The 20,617-nt window shown below is 40.7% G+C and overlaps 1 protein-coding gene across 3 annotated transcripts in view; it reads right to left on the bottom strand.

Moving 5' to 3' along the window:
- The window catches only part of LOC130165292 (activin receptor type-2A), a 47,189-nt gene extending 27,210 nt beyond the window's left edge, over positions 1–19,979 (bottom strand). For all 3 annotated transcript variants that reach the window (XR_008826768.1, XM_056370406.1, XM_056370407.1), the window contains exons 1-2: positions 19,037–19,979; positions 418–625 (exon numbers count right to left, since the gene is read on the bottom strand). Coding sequence is in view for 2 of the 3 variants with exons in the window: in XM_056370406.1 (XP_056226381.1) it covers positions 418–625; positions 19,037–19,091 (263 nt within the window). In the remaining variant the exon portion in view is untranslated. The remainder of the gene's footprint in view (positions 1–417; positions 626–19,036) is intronic.
- Positions 19,980–20,617: the final 638 nt, after the last annotated feature.

Below are 20,617 nucleotides of genomic sequence, written 5' to 3'. Positions count from 1 at the left end.
AGTCTTTGATATATTTTGAGTTTAATATTTCTTTTATCTCCCAAAGTTGGAGGATGCAGCTTATTCTACTGGTTCTTAGTTATAAATTTGAACCATCAGTATGTTGAAATGACACCACAAACTTAAAATAATCAGCAGAGTTGATATGTTTTCAATGCAAAAAGGGTATTTGCAGGTCGCTGTAAGCCAAATGTAAAACTTTAAATGCTGCTTGGAATTAAATTTAAAAAGACACTAAGGAATACACGAAAAAATAGTTATTTCTGACTTAAAAGGAAGCTATATGTTTTGGGTTACATGGTGAAAAAGGAAACTAAAAACTAAAATGAAGACACTCCTAATACTTTTAAAAGGTGTAAAACGTTTTGGTGATGTTCTAGTCTTTTTCAGGTGTTATTTCTGGCTGTCGGTGTTTACCTGTCGTAGCAGTTGACGTCGTCCAGCCAGCAGCCTTGCTTGACGACCTCCACGGTGCCGGAGACGTTCTTCCACGTGGCGAAGCAGTGCCGCCGCTTGTCTTTCTCGCCATAGCAGGGCTCGATGCCACTGCGGTTGGTGCGCTCCTTCTCCCAGCTGGAGTTGTAGTACACGCACTCCTGAGTCTCCGAGCGTCCGAGGATGGCACCTGGAGAGGACAAAGAGTTTGTGGGCGAGTGCCAATATTAGGAAAGCATCCATGTCTGTGTGACTTTTTCTGGAGGAGGTAAAAGTTAAAAATAACAATTTTTCTTTTAAACATTTTGCTAGGTAAACCATGAAAAACTTGTGAAAGCAGCTTTTGAGTTTGTTGATTTACAAGCAGCTGTGGCTGGGAGGTGAAAAAGTTATTTTGCTGCTCTGTCACTGACAAAAAAGATAATTTAGTTGTGTATCAAAAGGACATTTCTTTACAACCTCAGACTATGAGATACAGTGAAGCTGTAAAACATTTAGTAATAATAAAATCCATTTCTGAGGTATTTTTTAATAAGAGTTCCCTGGTGCTTTAGAGTCAATACACCAATGAAAAATGAAAGCTTTTTTAAGATGAACAATAAAAACCAGCCAGGCAAGGCTGACAGAAAGAAGGAACACAGAAGCAAAGCATTTCTTTTCCAATGCTCTGCCATCGACTTCCTCCCCCACCAAAATAAAGGAGACTCTGATTTCCCGCAGATGAAGGCAGGCAGCAGGTTTTCACAAAACCCATATCCAAGGAAATGACTGCATGACAGCATGTCAGTTTAGTGTTGCTGCTGCTGCTTGTCATCACCTGTCAGACAGTTAGTCCAGTTTAGACTGCCGACAAGACTGGAGACGGTCGGCCTCTGTTTGCCTGCTTCCTGGTGCTGCAACCCAAGCGGTTCAGACACACAGGAAACCAGGATTGCTTCCTACGCATCATTTTTTGTGCTCTGATGGTGCAGTAAGTAGGACTTCAATGTTCCAAAATGTTACTGTTGACTCTCAGTCATCCATATGCATCACCAAGAGAAATGTATTTTTTCCTCCTCACAAAGACATTTTCTGCTGAGTTCCACACTGAACAGCCAGCTCACTCTTCACTATCGTGAAAATGTGACTTGACTCGTTTGTGTGAAAGACAGCTCATCATGCCCTGGAGAGGGAAAGCAGTGCATGTGTAGGTCAGATGCTCATAAACTTCATCAGGTTGTTGACTTAAGTGAAAAAAAGTTTGCAAAATCACTCACTTTCCTCTGTGCCTCACTGTAAATGCAGATGATTCCTGTCTAATGTGTGTAAACTGGAGTTCATTGTCTATAATGTCTGGCCATTTAAATTCAATAATGACTATTATATTCTTTTTTAAGTGTTAAAATATAGTATAATGCTACCTTTGTGTGATTTGTGATTACTGAGGATTGGGGTCTATTGTGCATCTGTTTAAAGCTTGTCAGATGAAAACATCTGTGTTGATTCTATTCATTTTTGTGTTCCTGTTTTATTCTTATTTATTTATTATTTATCAGATTTGTACTCTTCACCAGCTTTTATTTACTGTGGCTTTTAATATCTACAGAACTCTCCATAATTTAAAATAAAAGTGCAACAAATAAAGAAAAATGCTCCAATTAATGTGATCACCACCCACTATTCTCTGCCAGTGACAACACTGCAGAGGAGAAGAGTCCTGTCCACCCTGACCGTGTCTGTAGTCACAGTAGCTTCCAGAAATTACGACTTATCCTGCATAATGAAGGTTAACTTCAGGAAGATCATGTATTTTTCAATAAAATGGCTGCCTATTAAGTCAATCCAGCTAATGCCAACCAGGACCCTGGAAGCGCTGCACGTCTCTTTTCAACGACATTAACAGCTGCAGATGGGAGCGAGAGGAGAGTGGCTACTTCACTGGCAGACGAGGTCACCATGCCTCTTAGCAGCGCTGACGGCATTTTCTCTCATCAAATCCATTTCCCATGAAGCCCTAAACTATTTCACAGCAACAGGTGCAACTGTGAACTGTTGCCTGTGTGATTGAGAGCAAATGGCCAAAGTAAAGGGAGAGGAGAGAAAAATTAGTCTGTGCTGATGAATGAGTGGTGCCCAGGAGAGCAGCAACATGTTGAAAATGCTGAAATGATTGGTTTAAACAACAAAGCAGGTGTATTCACATATAAACACATGTGAGCACAGAAGAAAAACTGTATGAACCAAACGGCAAGTAGCCATGTAAGCAAAGGCAAACACAAGTAAACAGACCCACAAAACTGTACTATATCTAACTTGTGGAAAAAATGAGGGTTTGCCCAAACGTGCACATGAGCATAAATAATGCCACAAAGAAGATTACATCATTTGACATGTGGTCTTGATTTTGATCCCTCCTACAGAATGCAAACAAATCACCTTCTAGATTTGTTTTTAATGTACATTTTGTTTATTGAAATAAAAAGCATATTTGACTACACTGACTGCACTAAACTGAGGTGCGAGCAGACTGAGCTCAACTCGCTGACTTTTTTGTCAGCAGAAACTACTGCCAAGGTTACCCTGATCAAGATACTCACATCTGCTGAGAGTAGGTGTGAAGAAGAGTTGTGGAAAAGACAGCTCTTCATGTCAGAACTATGAAATATGTGCATGAAATACTGTAAGAAAAAACAGCCTTAAGAAAATAATATAAACAATACATCAGGTATTGAACTCAAGTACTTGGAGTTAAACTTTTGATAACCCATGCCTTAGAGTAGAGTTCCAATCACATCTGGAGGTTGAGAAAATAAAGAAGCTTAGGTGACCGGTGATGTACGATGGATAATAAAAAAATCACTCTCAGGCAACAAAAGATAAGGAAACATATTTGATGTTTCTCTTGAAAGACCCTGCCCCCAAATAACCTACTTCAGTGTTATAAAGCTGTGCAAGATGTATGGGCTACTATTAATTTGTCTAAAAATGAGATGCGAAATCCCTGGCTGTGTTTGGTATGTTTATCCACTTAATCAGGCCCTTTAGCAGTTTCAGTGTCAGCTGTACGGCACCTTTTCTATTCTTTCTATTCTTCCTGGATGGGGATGAGTGCATCGTTCCTTTCAACAGCCCTCATGGGAGATGAAGGCGCTAATGATAGAGAGGGACGCGGAGGTAAAGCGGAAGGTTAGCACATTAGCTAATTCTGGTGTAACTGCATCAGCCGTGCTAGTGCCGATCCCCACAGATGCTAAAGCGAGGTGCATGGCATACGCATTTCCATTTTACAAGCAACTGATAGTAATGACACAGAAAACAGGTGAAATGAATACTGTAGGTTGATTTTGCCAAAGACCAAATAGTTGCAGATTAATATTTTGTCCATCAATTGTTGCTAGCTTTGAGATGAGTTGGTTTCTGCTGTCACATTTATGATACCCTCTGTCCCCTAAGCTGAGCCCAGAGAATCATCCCTCTAAATCAAAGGCTTAGATATAAAGTGCAACAAGAAAGTGCAAGACTAACTTTAACTTCTAAACTGACAATGAACTGATGTACTTCTAAATATGACAAAAGCGGGACAAAAAGTATGTCGTCTTTGTCAGCCAAGGTGAGCTGCAACACCTCAAGAAGCTCCATTGATAACGCCTCCATTCCGGTATTACACTGTGTGAGAAAGAGCTGTGAGCCATGTGAACTGCAAATACACAGCTCCGTTGTAAATACATCCATTAAGCGCTCAAATCAATCACTTCCCTGAAATGAGGTGACAGTACAGGTCGGCTGCCTATAGCGTCGTGTGCCAAGGGTGGGCAAAAGTTGCCTGGCAGTATGGCGGATATGAAGGATATAAAGCAGAGAAATCAATCCTCTGACTAAGTCTCAGCTCAGAGTTCACTAAAGCGGATAATGTCACAGAGTACAGGGCCAACACAAGCGATTGTGCAAGGACATACAATAGGGCTTCCACCCACAAGCACACATCCAGGCAATAAAAAGAGAGACCTCTTTGTCTCCAAAAGATATTTCACGTATAGAGATGTCAAACATGAGTGGCACAGGCTCATTTTGTTGGCCGTAATAAGGTGAGTTGGAGAGAAAGATTGAGAAAGAGAGAACATTGGGTAATTACAGCTACATGGTGTAAATGCTCGGCCTTTTTCTCAGTAATGATGCTAGTGACATGTATTTAATTCATTACTTACTAAAGGAGAATGTCACAGAGTTTCTAAATGAAAGAATGAAAGCAAGTGAAACAAAGGAGAAAAAGTAAATCAATAAAGCAAAGAGGGAAAATGTTTTGTTATTTGAAAATGGCTTCTTGTAAGACCACCTTGGAAGGCCAGCCCATGGGGATCAGGGGTAAAGAAAAACATCTATTTAAACTTCATATTGAGTTAATGCAGACCTGCATCACCGTGAGGCCACTTGTGAGAAACTGGCAACAATAAGCCAAAGAGTTTTTGTGATGGTTAATTGATCATCTCCCATAAAAGGAAAGAACCGTCTGTCCTTTACCTCATCAAGATGAATATTTGCTCTAAAGAAGAACAGAAGCACAATCAGTCAAATCACTGCAACACCTCACAGAATTAATGTTCTCCCCCTACAATGTTTCCTCTCGTCTCCTGAAGAGAAATGACCACATAGCATTTCATAGAAGCGGCTTTCTTTCTTCTAGTCATACGAGAGATTTATCAAGGTTAACCGCAACCTACTTTAGCTGCGGATATTTAAGCAATACCCCCACTCCTGCAAAAACGTCTAAACTCTCGACCCACTTCTCAATCCACTGGGGCTTTTTGAAAAACTGCTGCTCACCCCTTGCTAGCTGCATGGTGGCTCTGAAAATTCACTCTGACATTTAAAATTTTATATTTTGGGCTTTTAGTTGCTGCTCGTAACCACAGTGATTAAGCTCAGAATTCCTATAGCACCAAACTTACATGAGGTAAAACGTAAGGGTGGAAGATGTTCCTGCAACCACAGTATGATCAGATAAGTCTATTAGACAGGATTTCATAAAAAACAATTAGACTGCAAACAGTGGATGAGATTCACTTGAGTGAGTGCAGTATGAAGATAAAAAAGATGTCTTGCGGCCAAGAGGTCACATTAGGTAGAGGCAATTCAAAGCACCTGAATCTGACAGATACAGTGGAGGTCTTGACACTGCGAGTAGGAAGGTGATGCGATCCCCTTTGATAGCGAGGTGCACCGTAGTGGACCTGAACACTGACAAACAGCCAACTTGCTGCCATATCCACGAAATTGATTCAAGCTCTCGAAGCTTAAATGTTCTATCTTAATGTGCTTTGATCAAATTTTTGGCTAAGCCATGTGTAACTACATCACAATAATGAAAGAAGCTACACAAAATGCTCAAACTGGCAGAAAATGCCAGTTTTAGGAAGTCATTCAAATAGCTTTTTCATAGTTTCTTTTTACATTTGGGTTTTTGAATAAAATTAAGCCACTTCAAAAATCAGAAGTAGACAATACTGTCAGTGGCAAATCTGAAAAAGTATTGGCCAGTGTTCAGACTGAAAATAGTACTGTATTTAAAAATGACTGGAGGACAAAATACGACCAAGGAAGTCTACTTTAAGTAAAACATCCATGAGTTTGAAGGTTTATCAGCGATTTATAGAATGATGAGACGGGATTTTACAAGTATGGCAAGTTAATACAGCGACAATCACCTTTATCCTCCATTTCAACGACCGGGAGTTAAACAGTGGAATTAAGCAGTTTACATTGCAAAGTATTCTACCAGAAATGCTAACTTTAAATAAATGAAGAGGCAGTGTTTTTTGACACAGTTGAAACAGGGCCTTTGTACCAAAAACTGAAAATTATATGAATGCAGATGAAGATACAGGTTTGAAACAGCTCAAAGAAGATTTTACTTTTGTTAGCCTCTTAAACTCTCCGTCTTCCGTTTGAAATTCCAAAGATAATTTGAATTTTGGAAAACCAAATCTTTTCTGTGGCAGGATCGGCCCGCGGGTGGAGGGTGTTCCCTGTGGCAAAGTACTGTTTGTTTAAGTACTGGAGGGGAACTATGACAAGCACCCATGTGCACAGTTAAGTTGTGGCGAGATTACACATATTAGTCAACTATAACGGACCACACGATCAAATATTAGTAAGACTTCATAAACAGATTCATCATGTTGAGAATATTACAATTAAGCTTTCATTTACAGCAGACTGTGGAAGCAGCACAAACTGTCCAAGTTTAACAGACTGACTGTTAAGTTTCTCTGCAAATTCATCAAAAATAAAGAAAAACTGTCAGAAGAGTGAATGAGGAATGAAAGGATGTTTTTCTGCATTCTTACTTTCTATTTATCAATAGCAAGGTAGAAACAAATGATAAAATTCACTGTGCTGCTCTAAGGCTACTGGAAACTTTTAAGGTGGAAAGTTTTCTTTGTTGTTACTCATTGCATAAGTTGACATTGTAAATCAATCAATACACCCTTAAATGTCAGTATGACAACTTCCCATCCCATCCCAACCATCCCACTTTTTGTGCTCACACAGAAAGGGCTGGTAGAGACCGACGCAACAGGGCCAGTAAAAATGTTATGAATGACGGTCCATCACCTCAGCAATGTGGCGGCCCAACAAGATCTGTCCTTGTTCTGCCCAATGGCCAGTTGGACTATGAAGAGTTTTGTTGTAACTGGGTGGGGCACACAGCAGGCCAGTAGTTGGAGTGAATATCAATAGGTAGCCTATCAGAAATCTATCTAGCTTAATGTTAGCTGGTCTTCCTCTCGCCTCGGTCGGATGCGTCATTTCAAAACAAAATCCCTCTGTAGACTGTGATTAATTATGACCATAAGCAATTTCTTCTTTACACATTTTATTTTATGAGACACGTAGATCTGAGTAATAGCACAAATTCACTTTCTAACTCGGATGACATGCGCTCTCCCAACCACCACTTCTATCTAAAATACGGCAAAGTAAAAATAAGGCAGAGTTCCAAACAGGAAACAAAAATCACAAGGGAGAACTACATCAGATCCTGTGTATTGGCACATGTCTCTTTATTAACCAAGTGAGAAGGCTACAAGGTAGGAGCCACGCAACAGAGATGGTTCTAGTCTGATCTGCAGCCAGGCCAGTGAGGTGCATGCTGGGTGGGAAATGACCACCAACCACATGCCAAATGTTGGAGAAATTTTGACTAAGCCACTCTGGCAGGTAGCCAGCCAACGCCCAGGGGTTTTGTTCTCTCTCCTCCAAAACTAAAGCTGGCTGGTGAAACAGATAAAGTGTCTGATTAATTTAGGAGTCCTTGAGCCTGTATGGCAGGAAGGCAAGAACAGTTTTGTTCCTCTGAGTTTTAACTGCAACACTAACTGTAAGGAGAGAAACAACAACATCTGCCAGACAGGCCATCTTTATATAAATAAATGTATACTTGGCTCCTCTCCTTCACCAGTTGTATTCACACCACAATGATTCAGCCTTCATCGTGTTCAAGAAAGCTTTGCACATAGCTTTATCCTTTTCCTTTCCTTTTGATTCTTGCTTTCATATTTCTGGTTCCAGTGACAGGTGATCTGTGTTGTGCAGTGCGGAAACACCACAGCAGTATCAGTGAGTATTCATCTCCAAAGATGCAGAAAAAAATTTAATTAAAAATTTAAAAAAGATAGAAAAACAGCACAGGTGACTTTATCATTGGTCAATAATTGCATTTAAATGTGACATTTCACACTCAAGAACTGTCCATCAGGCAGGTTTTGCCTGACAACTGCTGAGGAATACAGGAACTAATATCCAATTTCCTCTCTGTGGCTGGTCACAGGGGCAAGCTGTGCTACACTCAGCTCCGTAGCCTCATAATGAAGTGGCATTTTGGCGGGCCAAGCCTGCACTCTGCACTGCGTGCACCAAAGAAGGTAAACAACTCATTCATCAAGGCTTTTTTGTGTGCCTGCCAGGAGTGGGGATTGTTCGTTATGATGGAATTTGTTCTAAGGATCAACTTATCATCTGCGTCCGGGCAGACGTGAAATAGATTTGAGGTGATGTATGGGTGTTTGGGGCGCTGGTCTGTGTGGGAATATGTGCGACTGGCGCTAAAAACAAATGTGAGCGATGGGTTTTGAATAGTGTTGAATAAAGAAGAGTTAGACTGAAGCCAGGGGTCAAAATGCTGTCTGCAGAGCTTGCCTCTTGGCTTGTCAGCAATGCTTGTTGCTGCTGCTGATGTAATTTAACACTCCTCCCCCACACCACTGACTCAAGACACAACTAAATACAGCTTTTGCATGTGTAAATAACAGCATACATCTAGTAGAAAACTTCTAATCCTAGCAGTGTTAACACCTTGCCGCACCTATTAAAAAAAAAGCTGTGGTAACGTCATTAAGTCTTCCATCCTACATTCAGTATATAATAAAAACTGCACTGGTTCTGTCAAATGTTGTGCAGCAGAGCAGTAGAAGAAGAGATTCTGTGTGTCAGAGAGACAAGGAGGGAAGGAGAGAGAAAGATTTGAAGTGGCTTCAAGGTCAAGTTAGGTTCAGTCAACACATTTTGTAAGCTGTCAGGCCTGGATTGAGCTACAGCCCTAAACAAATCAGGCTTAAATTTCAGGCCTATATTGTTCTCTTCTTCTTAAGCTCGTTTATTAAATAGGTAACTAGCATTTCTCTGGTTACAAAAACATAAAAGCTACGTGTGTCTTTTGGTAATTTTCCTGCAGGCAGACAGAAATAATGTTTGAAAATCCAGCGTGAGTGGATGTTGATTTGCTCAGCCATGGGAGATCATGTTTAAAAAAAAACATACAAATCATTTTAATTAACTAAATGTAGCTGTAACTCTTCACATCCGAGATCTCTTTTTATACTACCACCATCAATCCTTTCTCCCCGACTCGAAAACGTTGGCAGTGCCGGTTAGAAATGCAGCCCACCACTTGCCTTTAGGGCAGCTCCTGGTCGGGTTGGATAAAGATTTTTTACACCATTTATAGCTGTTTGACTATCACAGGCATTAGGCACCAGAGGCAGCATGGGAGACCACTGGCCCACGGCAAGGTTATCACCTCAGTGTATACACTATTTTAGGAATGGCAATGGATTCTCAAGTCCCACTGCACAGAGTTTATTACGTAGTCAGCCTTAGTGCTTAATCAGTATTTCAGTGATGAGAGAGAACTTCATCACCTTCAAATATCTGATGGTAATAATCATAAAAATGATAATAGAAAAGATGCTGGGGAAAGATAAGAGTGTAGATGAGCTCAGAGACAACAGGTTTTGCTCTTCAGTGAAATTATGTCTTTTAGAGGAAAGTATGGCAACGTCTTATAATTATATTAATTCTATGTTTCTAGCAGCTGTGGTAATCTTGTTGCTGTAGCTGAGTGAATAGAGGTAGCAGTCTAGGCTGCACATAGAGACACTATTTTACAGTAGACTGTAATTTTACAGAGCAACCTGGGTCTCGCTGGAGTGCTACGTTAATGCTCAATCAGATGGTGTCGTGACATGGCAGGGGTGGTCGGGTTGGCTTGGGTGAGCTGGTCACAAAGACTGTACTCTTTCCACGGCTGGGAGGAGGGGCGGGGTTGGGGGGGGGCATTAAAAACCACCGAACTCAGCAACTGAATCCAATCCCTTTAATCCTCGCTGGTATGCCCGAGCGACAAACGCCCATTGGTCTCCGCCTCAATTAGCGCTGATGGGGCCGGTTGCCGGACAGGTCAGGAGAGTGCCTGAGTCTCTCACCATGAATCACCGCAGACTGTACCGTTTGCACAAGGAGCACATACCAGCGTAGCCCTGTGTGTGTCCCTTGTGTGTAATGGGCTCAAGTCAGCCATAGCATACCGTACATTCTTTACAGGACGAGCAATTTAAAACGCCTTGCTATCTTTCACAGGGTACTGTAGAAGGATCTGGAAAACCCCCTCTGCCTCTGCTAACCCACCCCCCGTGCTTGAATTGTTTGGATTTATTTGAAGGGTGTGTTAAGTGCCACTTGGGCTTAAAGCTGCACTGTGTATTGAATTTGCAGTGATATTGCAATATCACAAAGCCTGCAGCATGGGCAGTTCAATTCATTTTTATAAAACAAGCAATCAATGAGTGAAGAACGCAGGGAGGAAGAGGGAGGGAAACACAGAGAGAGGGAGACTGGCAGACAAGCCATTATATATATGAGGAGATTGGTCCTTTGAGAGTCCAGTCCAGTTCAGAGAGAGAGATTTTCCATAATCCACTGCTGTAAAGCTATGAATGTGCTTCAAGCACCCACTGCAAGGTAATGCAGACACTGATATGTGGTATTGCAATTCATATCGCAAATACCATTCGTGGCAAGGTAAACAAAATATGATATTGTGTTCACCTTCTGCAGCTTTCCTTACACGACAAACCAAAAGAGGCGAGAAAGTCTCGGAGAGTTAGAAGTGTACAGAAATACACTGTGGTCAAGGTTAGGCCCCACTAGCTCACAGGCTGCTGCTGCTGCCGTGTGTAACTGATGCACCTCCCCATTCTGGGTCATCTCACATGGCCCAAGACTGCCGTTCAATTAAGTTCACTGTTTGCACTTGCCAGCTTCGCATTTGTACAAGACAAACCAATAAATGTTGGGAGTCAATAAATCCTTCCTCTTTCATCCATCCAGCCATCTGACGACCTCGCTGACTCCTGTCTCATCTTTATATTTAGTGTAAACTAATGACACACACTGGTCACAAGGCATCATAGCCAAAATAAAGCACCAACACTAGTGTATTTTTAATTGAGATTAAATTACAGGTGCAGTAAGCTAGGAATGTGACTCCCCCGATGCAGAGAATAACCACCATGTTTCTGCAGGGGTTTATAGTTTTGTTTATCAATACCAGGGATGATGACTCAGTGATTACCAGGCATAGCTGAGATTGCAAAGCTATCTTTCCTGTTAATGCTGCTTTGGAAGAAAAACTTATCAACCATTAAGGGTTTAAAGGTTGTACAGTTCCCCTCCCCACATTACTGGCTTTTCAATTGGAGGTTGGTGCTACAAGTGAGGCACCAGTGTCAAAAGACAAGTCAGCTACAGGAACTAAAAGGCAAATAAGCAGTGACAGACACTTTGATTATTCTGGTAGGATCTAGAAGCTTACTCCTCTTTCATTTTCTGTGAATGTGTTGTTTTTGTTGATTACAGGACAATAAATGTCGGGCCAAAGATCTGTTGATGTTTTCGCAGTTCACATGATTGCTGCTCAATGCATCCTAAATGACATTTGTGGTCTATTAGATAGCAACGCAAAATGACAGCAACAATAACGTCAGCATGACACACCCACAATATCACGAGCCAACAGCGTTCACCCCAGCCTGTCGAGTCCCCAAGACACCATTACCCTTTAGTGGTTTTGGTGATAAGAGGTCACAGTGACCTTCATGACAGGGAGGAATCTTGGCTCGGATGAAGACGAAGAAGAGGAGGAGGAAGGAGGGCGTGTAAAGCAGGCGAGGACCCTTGAGAGAGCCTGAAACAAGAGCATGATGAATGTACAGCTCGCAGTTTTTAATCAAGGATCAAAGCAGGGCCTCTCTGTCTGAGCAGCCAGCCTGTCTAGACTGAAACTCTCCCCAGCACATAAAGCAACATCTGCAGGATGCATTAATTACAGTAAAGGCCCATTCTGGACTGTTCTCTGGGGTACCGACACATCCAGCAGCATATAGACTAAGATAAAATAGTCCTGTTTATATGAATAATTTCATCCAAAAAGTTACTTAAGAAATTCTGCATTTTGAGACTCTGCCATCTCAAGTTCATGTGCTCAAAAAATACAGGATCAACACTAAAGGTGATGTTTCTTTTAAGCCTAGACTCATCATCTTCCCTATCATTTGTTTTAATTCAGTCAGTAATGGTTACAGGGGCAATTCATCGACTTCCCATTACAAAGGCACGCACTGTCTGCATTTACATTTTAGGCTTTTAGCTGATGCTCTTATCCAGCACGATTTACAATAAGCTGAGCAAGTAGGGTTTTGCTCAAGGACGCGCTGACAGGACGAATACATGTAGCCGATGTCAAACATGTGACCTTTTGGTTACGGGGTGGACTCTGTGGCCTCTTGTTGGCCCCTGATGACCTACCTGTCTGCTACAACTACAGAATTAATCATGTAAAGCCACAGATCACATAAAATGACTGATTACAGCACCTGAGTGTCTTGTTTCATTAAAGCACACGCTCAGACACTCTTTAAGTATCATTTCATTTAATTTATGCTCAATGGCTCCACAATAAACAAGACTATTGAGATGTGAAATGTGAGTCTGATTATCATGTGATTAATAACAACAATTACAATATCAAGCAGAATGATCACAAGCCTCATTTTAGCCGTGGACAGTGCCACTCAAACGTCTCACGTTCTCAGAAACCCCAGTTTCCTTCCAAGCCTACACCTCTGCTTCCTCTAAGGAGGGGAAAGCTGAATTAAATATGTATGTTATTTTAGTCCCTTCACTGCTTCTACACTGCTGTTATAAAAAGACTTGCAGTCTTACAGCATTTGCAAATAATCCTTTGCATTTGCTTTGACTTGCTCGGAGTATCTAAGATTTACCGCATCAGATGGTGTCAGCCTCAAAAAAAAAAAAAAAAGTACATAAACTGGCCTTCAAATGATTTCCTCTAATTACTTAACCTCTGTGGTGTTTTTTCAGCGTACTGTCCTGTGTGGCAATACTCAGCCCAATGATACCGGGAGCAGGCTGAAACAAATCACTGCTCCTGAAGAAAATCCCCTCAATAACAATGATGGTGTTTTGATGATTCATAATTGTAGTGAAAGTTTAGACAGTCATTTATGTGGTGAGTATGTTTTAAAAAGCCTCAAGCAGGAAATCTGTTAAAAACATCACTGTCTGATTTTTAAAAGCTTACGTGTCATTCCTTCCACACATAATAAACACAATCACTGGAAATTGATTTATTTTCAATGTAATTCAGTAACCACAGAAACTTAGGCAACATGTAAAGAAGCTGAGCTGAGTAAAGGAATATTCTGAAGGTCACCTGCACTTCTGTTTTCCTGTCCTATGCCATTTCACCTGTCTCATGGAAAATAATAGACATTAAGTTGACTGTAACAGTTGGTCAAAATTTACCAGTTCACCACAATTTCCTTTTGCAAGAGAAAGCTTTGGCCCATTGTTGGGGTCAAAGCTCCAAAGTTCTTTCTTTGGAGATAATCATTGGCTTCCACCCAAAACACTACTATAAAATTATCAAAACTGCTGTTTCCTCAAAGTCAACACCAAAACTGTGTGAATCAACAACAAATGCAACCATTCCTGATTCTTCGCTTTGATTTGTCACCAAATTGCACTAAAACATTTATGTTGGTTGCAGAGTGCGCAGAGCACAGAACACCTGGCCATGGTCTAAATTTAACAAGTGCTCTGACTGGTGGAAGGTCATAATTTCCCCAGCTGGACCCAACACCAAGTTGTCTTTGGTCACCGTTTTACCTCCATGACAACAAACTGGTGCAGCACTTTGTTTTTATAATGTTGAAGCACAGAATGATACACGGCCCTGGAAGGAGGCAGTCTGGCTAGTTGGGCCCGATGGGAAATCCAGGCTACATCTGGCCTTAACAAATACACCTGTGCTTTTGGAGCCTAATGCATAATGCAAGAGAACATATTAGAAATAGATAGGGGGAAAAAATGGGACAGAGCTGGTAGGCGTCCTCTGACTGCTCCAGGAAATCACCCAAAACACTGCAGTAGAAGGGTACAGGATGGTAAGCGAGAGTGGTTTAGTCACAGTCCAAAGTGTTTAAATATAGATAAAAATGACCAACCTTGCATACATTTCCTACACATTTGACACTTGAGTGTTAATTCAGATAGTAATTACTGAAATGAACTATACATATTTGTATGTTTAACCAGTCACAGGAGCAAAACTATGGAAAGAGAGCATTTATTTTTAATTTTTAAAACTGTCTGGTAAATATTTTACCGATGGGAAGAATTTCTTGTGTTATTTTGTTTGGTTTGACAATCAATTCAGTGCATTTGTCATAATCTTAACTACGAAACAGAGTAAATATTCCACTCAGCCAGCTCAGTCTGTATTTAGTTAAGTTTCAGATTTTAATAGCTGAATTTTATTTTTGCTTCTGTTCATAGTGTGTCTGGGTTTTTTAGTTTAATATTGAAACATCATGTCTACTGATTAACTATGATTGGGAAGGCATGCCAAAGGCAAAATTCTCACCTTGTCTGAAGAACTAAGTTGAACTGAATTGTGCTCAAATGATTAATTGACTCAGAGAAACAAGTTCATTTTACACATTTTAACATCAATAAGATATTTAATGTTTTGATGGATTTCTTTTGTTTTGGTGAGGGGCTGTCCAAGGCAGAGCTCCATAATCTGATAATTAATTGTACGTTGGAGGGAAAAGTCTCTTATCTCTTTAAATCCTTTACAGGAAGTTCAGAGGTCATGGTCAACTACAAACCACCAAGCTTGGAGCTATGAGAGATTTAGCGTCTTGCTAAAAAGCACTTGATGAGCAAGTCCTGGGTAGCACATGATGACAGAGAGGTTTAATCTGGTGGCAGATAGATTAACCAATCTGGTAAATGTTAAGTTTTCACCAGTTCAATGAGACATAACACAGATGCCTCAGACTGATGATCAACTTAGTTCAGATACCATTTCAAGTTGAGTTTGATGTGTAGCAGAGCTGAAACTGAATCATCAGATCTGTTGTGCTGCTCAGGATTTTTTTTAAAAACCCAGAGCTGCTTCATCCTCGACATATTGATGTAACCTTACACTGGCATGCAAGAGGATCAATGTCTGTGTGAAACTGCTGCAGTGTACAAAACAGGAGGCCAAATGTGAAGGCAGAGCACGAGACTCGACTTATCTATCGGCCTGAACGGTGGAAACATGTAGAAATCTAAACAGCCATTTTCCTGAAACTACCTGCCAAACATGACTTTTACGCTGCAGTATGAGCTGGAAAGCTAGTGACTAATTACTTGACTTGCATTCACATCATGTCAGAGGAAGAGGAGAAACAGAACAGAGTCTTGTTGTTTCAACTTATACCCATTTATACTCATTAACTCATTAGAGAAAATGAGACGGTCATAGGGTCAAACGGTCGTATGACAGGAAAATGCTGCTGTTATCAGCCATATAAAAATGCAGATGATAGTGTTTGCTGTTAATATGCATAACTGTGTTAGCACGAACATAATGATCATTTGGGTTATTATTTAATGCACGTGTCAACACACTTTCACAGTTTCCGACAACCAGCGGGAAACATCAGGGCTAAAAAAAAAAAAAATAAAAATTTGCCACATGTCTACCTTTTAATCATGTTTCTTTAAGGCTTCAGCTCATATTCACTGTAAATCTGACAGGACCTGAACGTGCTGTAGGGCAGCACAGTAAATATTTACCAATTTGCAGCTGAAGCTCACATGGGATCTAAGGCAGAGGTCACCTTTCAGAGAGATGACCTGGGGCAAACATGCGCCTGCTGCAGCGTCACATTATCAGGTCCTTGGAAGTAAAATGTCACTTTCCAGTTCGGCACATGGGTGTTTGCAAACTAAACCCAAAGCAGAAAAACTTACACAAGAAGCCCATTTATTACACATCAACACTTCGGCAGACAACCTTGACCTGACATTAAACCCGTTCAAATCTCATATTTATGCCTCTCTTTTTTTTTTTTTTTTTTATAAAAACACAAACACCTCCTCTTATAAATATCAATAATCAAAGCAATTAATGTTTTTAAAAGTTTAATTAAGCGACTTTGAATATTCATAAATATCCCAAAATTCTGTTTTAGGAGTCTCGTGAGCTGCATATAGCATGCTAATAATAACGCTAATAACTGCAAAAATACTGAACATTTGCAGGGCATAATTTCTTCAAACTTATGACTATTTAGCACTGCAACTAAATATTATTTTATTATTGATTAATCTGACAAATTCCTTGTAAATGAACCGATCGTTTGTCAGAAATAGTGACAGATAATCACAATTTTGTAGAGGCTCTAATAATTTCTTCTAATTGTTGTTTTTTTCTCTGAACAAAATGCAAAGATATTCAATTTACCGATATATAGCACAAACTAAGCTGGAGTTTTGGGTGGAATAGCATTGAAACCATCACAACTGTTTTGTGTTAATTAACCAGTCACTTAAGCTCTTAATATTTTTGCTGCATCTTTGAGTTTCGGAACATTGTAAAGTGAATATGCAGCGTTTCTGACTGCTGGACAAAGCGCTTATTCATTACTGTTAAGGAGTTGTATCATTTTGTTTTTTTTCTTATAGACAGGACCTTGTGTGTTTTGAGGTCATTGAAAAAAAAATCTCAACATTAACTCACATTTTGTTGACGTGTTGCAGCAGACCTCATCAAATAAAACCACTCTGGGCTAAGTGCCCTGCCCTTATCAGAGGTTTCTTGGTGCTGCCTTGTGCTGTGCCAATTCAACTTGGATTTCATAGAGGATTATTATTCGTCCTCAAGTAGGAACCATTCATTTCCCCACTTCAGACAGTAATGAGCAAGTGGAATAATCATCTGCTGCACTGTGCAATACAGACAGCACCTGGCTTACACTCTAACAAACCCCAACTATTACCCTATTTGAGAAGCCTTTTAATTTCTGCTAGAACGATCAAAGAGACCCCAGAGCTCACAGTTAAAGGACTATTCCACTGTGGCTTGAGATTTTATTTTACCCCTTCCATTTCTTCAGTCTTAATTGCTTTTATAAAAAGGTGCACTGGATATTTTAGAAGCCAGATCATTCGCTGCCATTTACTTACAAACAGCAGAGAAAACAGCATGCAAACAACAGGCAATAATATTTTTAGCTTTTGAAAGAAACGTGTAATTTAACAGCAAGAAAAATTCTGCCTCAAGGTCCAATTCTTGTTTTCCTTTACTAATGAATCTTTCAGCCAACATATCTTCATCTGTGGTTTCGCAACGCATTGGATCCTGTCATCACAACACAGTCAAGCTGACAGATAAGGTGATAAACAAAGTGAAACTATTGTTATCTGTGTATGAAAGTGTGTGCGAAAGGTTGCTCTCGTTGGCAGCATGGACATTGTATTTGGTTGGTATTTGGGGCATAATGGAAGTTAAAAGCACTGGTCTACTTGTCACCTCTCAGTCATGTGATGAAGTACATCACAACAAGTTCAGGTGTCATGACACACTCAGTTTCCCAACGGCATTTACACTTTGTTGACCCATTTGACAAACTGCATGGTCATTACTGTGGAAATTGTGTTACTATGTGAATCTAGACGAGGTGGGACAGGTTCACTGAAGCCTTAGGGTCCTCTGAAGCACTCATTTTCATTGGCTGGATCCGGCGGAACATCAAGCCCATGAACTAGAAAAATTCTCACAATCTCTATAATTAAACCCAAAACAAACAGTAATCTTAACGTTACAAGCTTCAAACTGATGCCCTCCTTTCTAAGCTGATGTTTAGACAGCGTCTCTTTCCAAATATGCAGTCTAATAAAAACATCAAATATGTACTGGCATGAAGAAAGCAGGATTTCAATGTTACAACCCATCAAGAGCATTTCTCTCACAGAGGAAGTGATGTTTAAGTCCACCCACAGCCATATCACCAATATGCTCTAAAAGAAAAACAGCACTCCTGTGTTCACCCTTTGTCCTTATTACCACTTCACTGGCCCCACTGACATTCATTATGCATCCATTCTTGGGAAAGAAGAACATGTAAAGGATGTTGTTCATCAACTGTAGGGCTGACAATTACTTTGCTGTGATGGGATTTTACCATTGCAAAGTTATAATACTGAGCGAATGTGCTGAAAAGAGGGTTAATCCTTTTGAAACTTTCCATGACCTTTTGAGCCAATGTTCTCTTTTATCAACAGGCTACATTTCCAGCAACAATGACATGACTGTAAATAAAAGCTTTATAAAACGGGACTTTTGAGGCTGACTTTTTTTTCTAAATACAATGTCCTCCTTGTTTTTTTACACATTAACGAATGTTTATTTACACTCTACAAGTGTTTACCCCATGTACTTCACATCAACCACATCTAATGTTAGTTTTGACTTGGTAATTAATCATTACATAACTGTCTGTTCTGCAAGTTGGGAGTGGAGAAAAAACAACCACCCTCATACGGATCTACACATCCCTTCTATTCTTGGAGTGAAATTAAGCTTAAGAAATAAAGTCAAAACACAATTTATACTGATTGGAGCTCCTCAAGGGCCTCCTGAGGTCCCCTGGCCCCATCTTGGACTCACTACTGACATCTGCAACATGCACAATGCACACCGTGCACACCGTACACACATGCAGGATGGAGGATGCAAAGAAAGGACACCAGTAATGAGGCAGAATGACAGAGTGGGATTCCCCCCCCCCCCTTCCCACAAGATTGCACTGCACTGCATTCTCCCCAAATAACAACAATCTATGCATTGCATTCTGCAGAGGTAACAATAACCACTGCACTGAATTCCCCACAGCTGACAATAAGACATGCACAGCCCATCCACACCCACCTGAAGAGCAGGAGATGAGGAAAACGGCGAAGGCCAGTTTGGTGGCGTCTCCCATTTTCCATCCGAATCGGATCCTCTGACTAGAAAGAGAATAAAAAAACCAAAAACCCCCAAAATCTCAAAACGACTGAGTCAAATTAAATGTCTTGCTGCTCCAAGGAGCACTGTCTCTGCAAAAAGGACATCTTTAAAATGTCGGGATCGAGTCTAAATCCAAAATATCCCAGGTAATGCAAGCCTCACTAGTCCAAAAAAAGAAGAGGTGAGGAAGAGGAGAAGGATGAAGAGGAGTGGATGGTTGGTGGAATTTCCAGGTTTACAGACAAGCAATGGAGGTGGACTTGTTGGCATTCAAGCCAGGGCTGTCATGTACTTGCAAGGTCTGCAGCATTGTTATAAACAGACGTGTTCACCTGTGCCTGTTGGTTTTTAACCTGTTATTTTCGGAAAAGCGGAGCAGAGAGCCGAGCCACAGCCGGACAGGGCTAACATCCATCGGACTGGAAATCAAGCGCACTCCGCTCTCCAATCAAACTTCTCCTCCGTGAGCTCCGTCGCATTGGTATACAATGTCAAAACACCGTTGAAATGGGCATTTCCACTCTCCTAACATGAAAACTGTGGATTTAAATCGTTGCTGTTGTTACATTCCGTGTTGAAGTCTCGGTTTCGTCCGACAGTCCAGCGGGGCTGCCCGGCCACAACCAGAGCCCCGTCCGCTCCAGCAGGGAAACAACCGATTACGAGGCTCCCTCCGCTCTGCTAGCCCTTTCAAAAGTGGGACAAGCAGCCTTCCCCCGTCGAAACGAGTTGAACGAACAAGTGGAAACACTATCATATGATAGAAATAACTGCTAAGGCTGCCGTTAATCCTTAAGGCTAACGCAGCTATCGAGTTTAGGACGAGCTGGTTTTCCCAAGTCCGTCTCCTCCTCGCCTTCTCTGCTCGGGACAATTTCAAGATGGCGTCACCGTGACCCACGTCAAGTCAGCCAAACTGATATACAAAGCTTCCGGTGAAGTATTTCAAAATAAAATGATTCAATGGAACATGAGATTTAAGTGTGGGACAGAAACATGAAGGAGAACATCAGCCTTAAAACAAACAAACAAACAAGCAAACAAACAAACAAACAAACAAACATGAGGAGGTCCATATTAGGAGCGTTTCTCTAAAGCCAGCATTTATTAACAGGTTGTTTAATTTCCCACAGGCCAAGATGACATCTTTGGATGTCTTGTTTTGTATGATCAACAGTCTAAACCCCAAAGATATTCGGATAAGTAACACGTTTGACAATTAAGCATCAAATCCTCATATTTTAGAAGCTGGAAGCAAATGTTCAATTATCAAAATAGAGCCTGATAAATTTTCTGTTCATCAACTAATCAATTAATCAACTAATCTTTACAGTGTCCAAATAACCACCCTGCTATCCTTTTTGCAGGAATAAAACAAACCATTTTGACTTAAATATGTTGTAGTTTGTGTTTAGTATTTCCAGTTTTATACTTAAATATTTTGTTGATACTTTTTGGTTCACTTTCATTTTGAAGGCAGTATTGTTGAATTTCCGTTAC

The sequence above is a fragment of the Seriola aureovittata genome, chromosome 24, assembly GCF_021018895.1.
Source record: "Seriola aureovittata isolate HTS-2021-v1 ecotype China chromosome 24, ASM2101889v1, whole genome shotgun sequence".
Classification (NCBI taxonomy): Eukaryota; Metazoa; Chordata; class Actinopteri; order Carangiformes; family Carangidae; genus Seriola; species Seriola aureovittata.
This window is presented reverse-complemented; position numbering and strand designations above follow the sequence as displayed.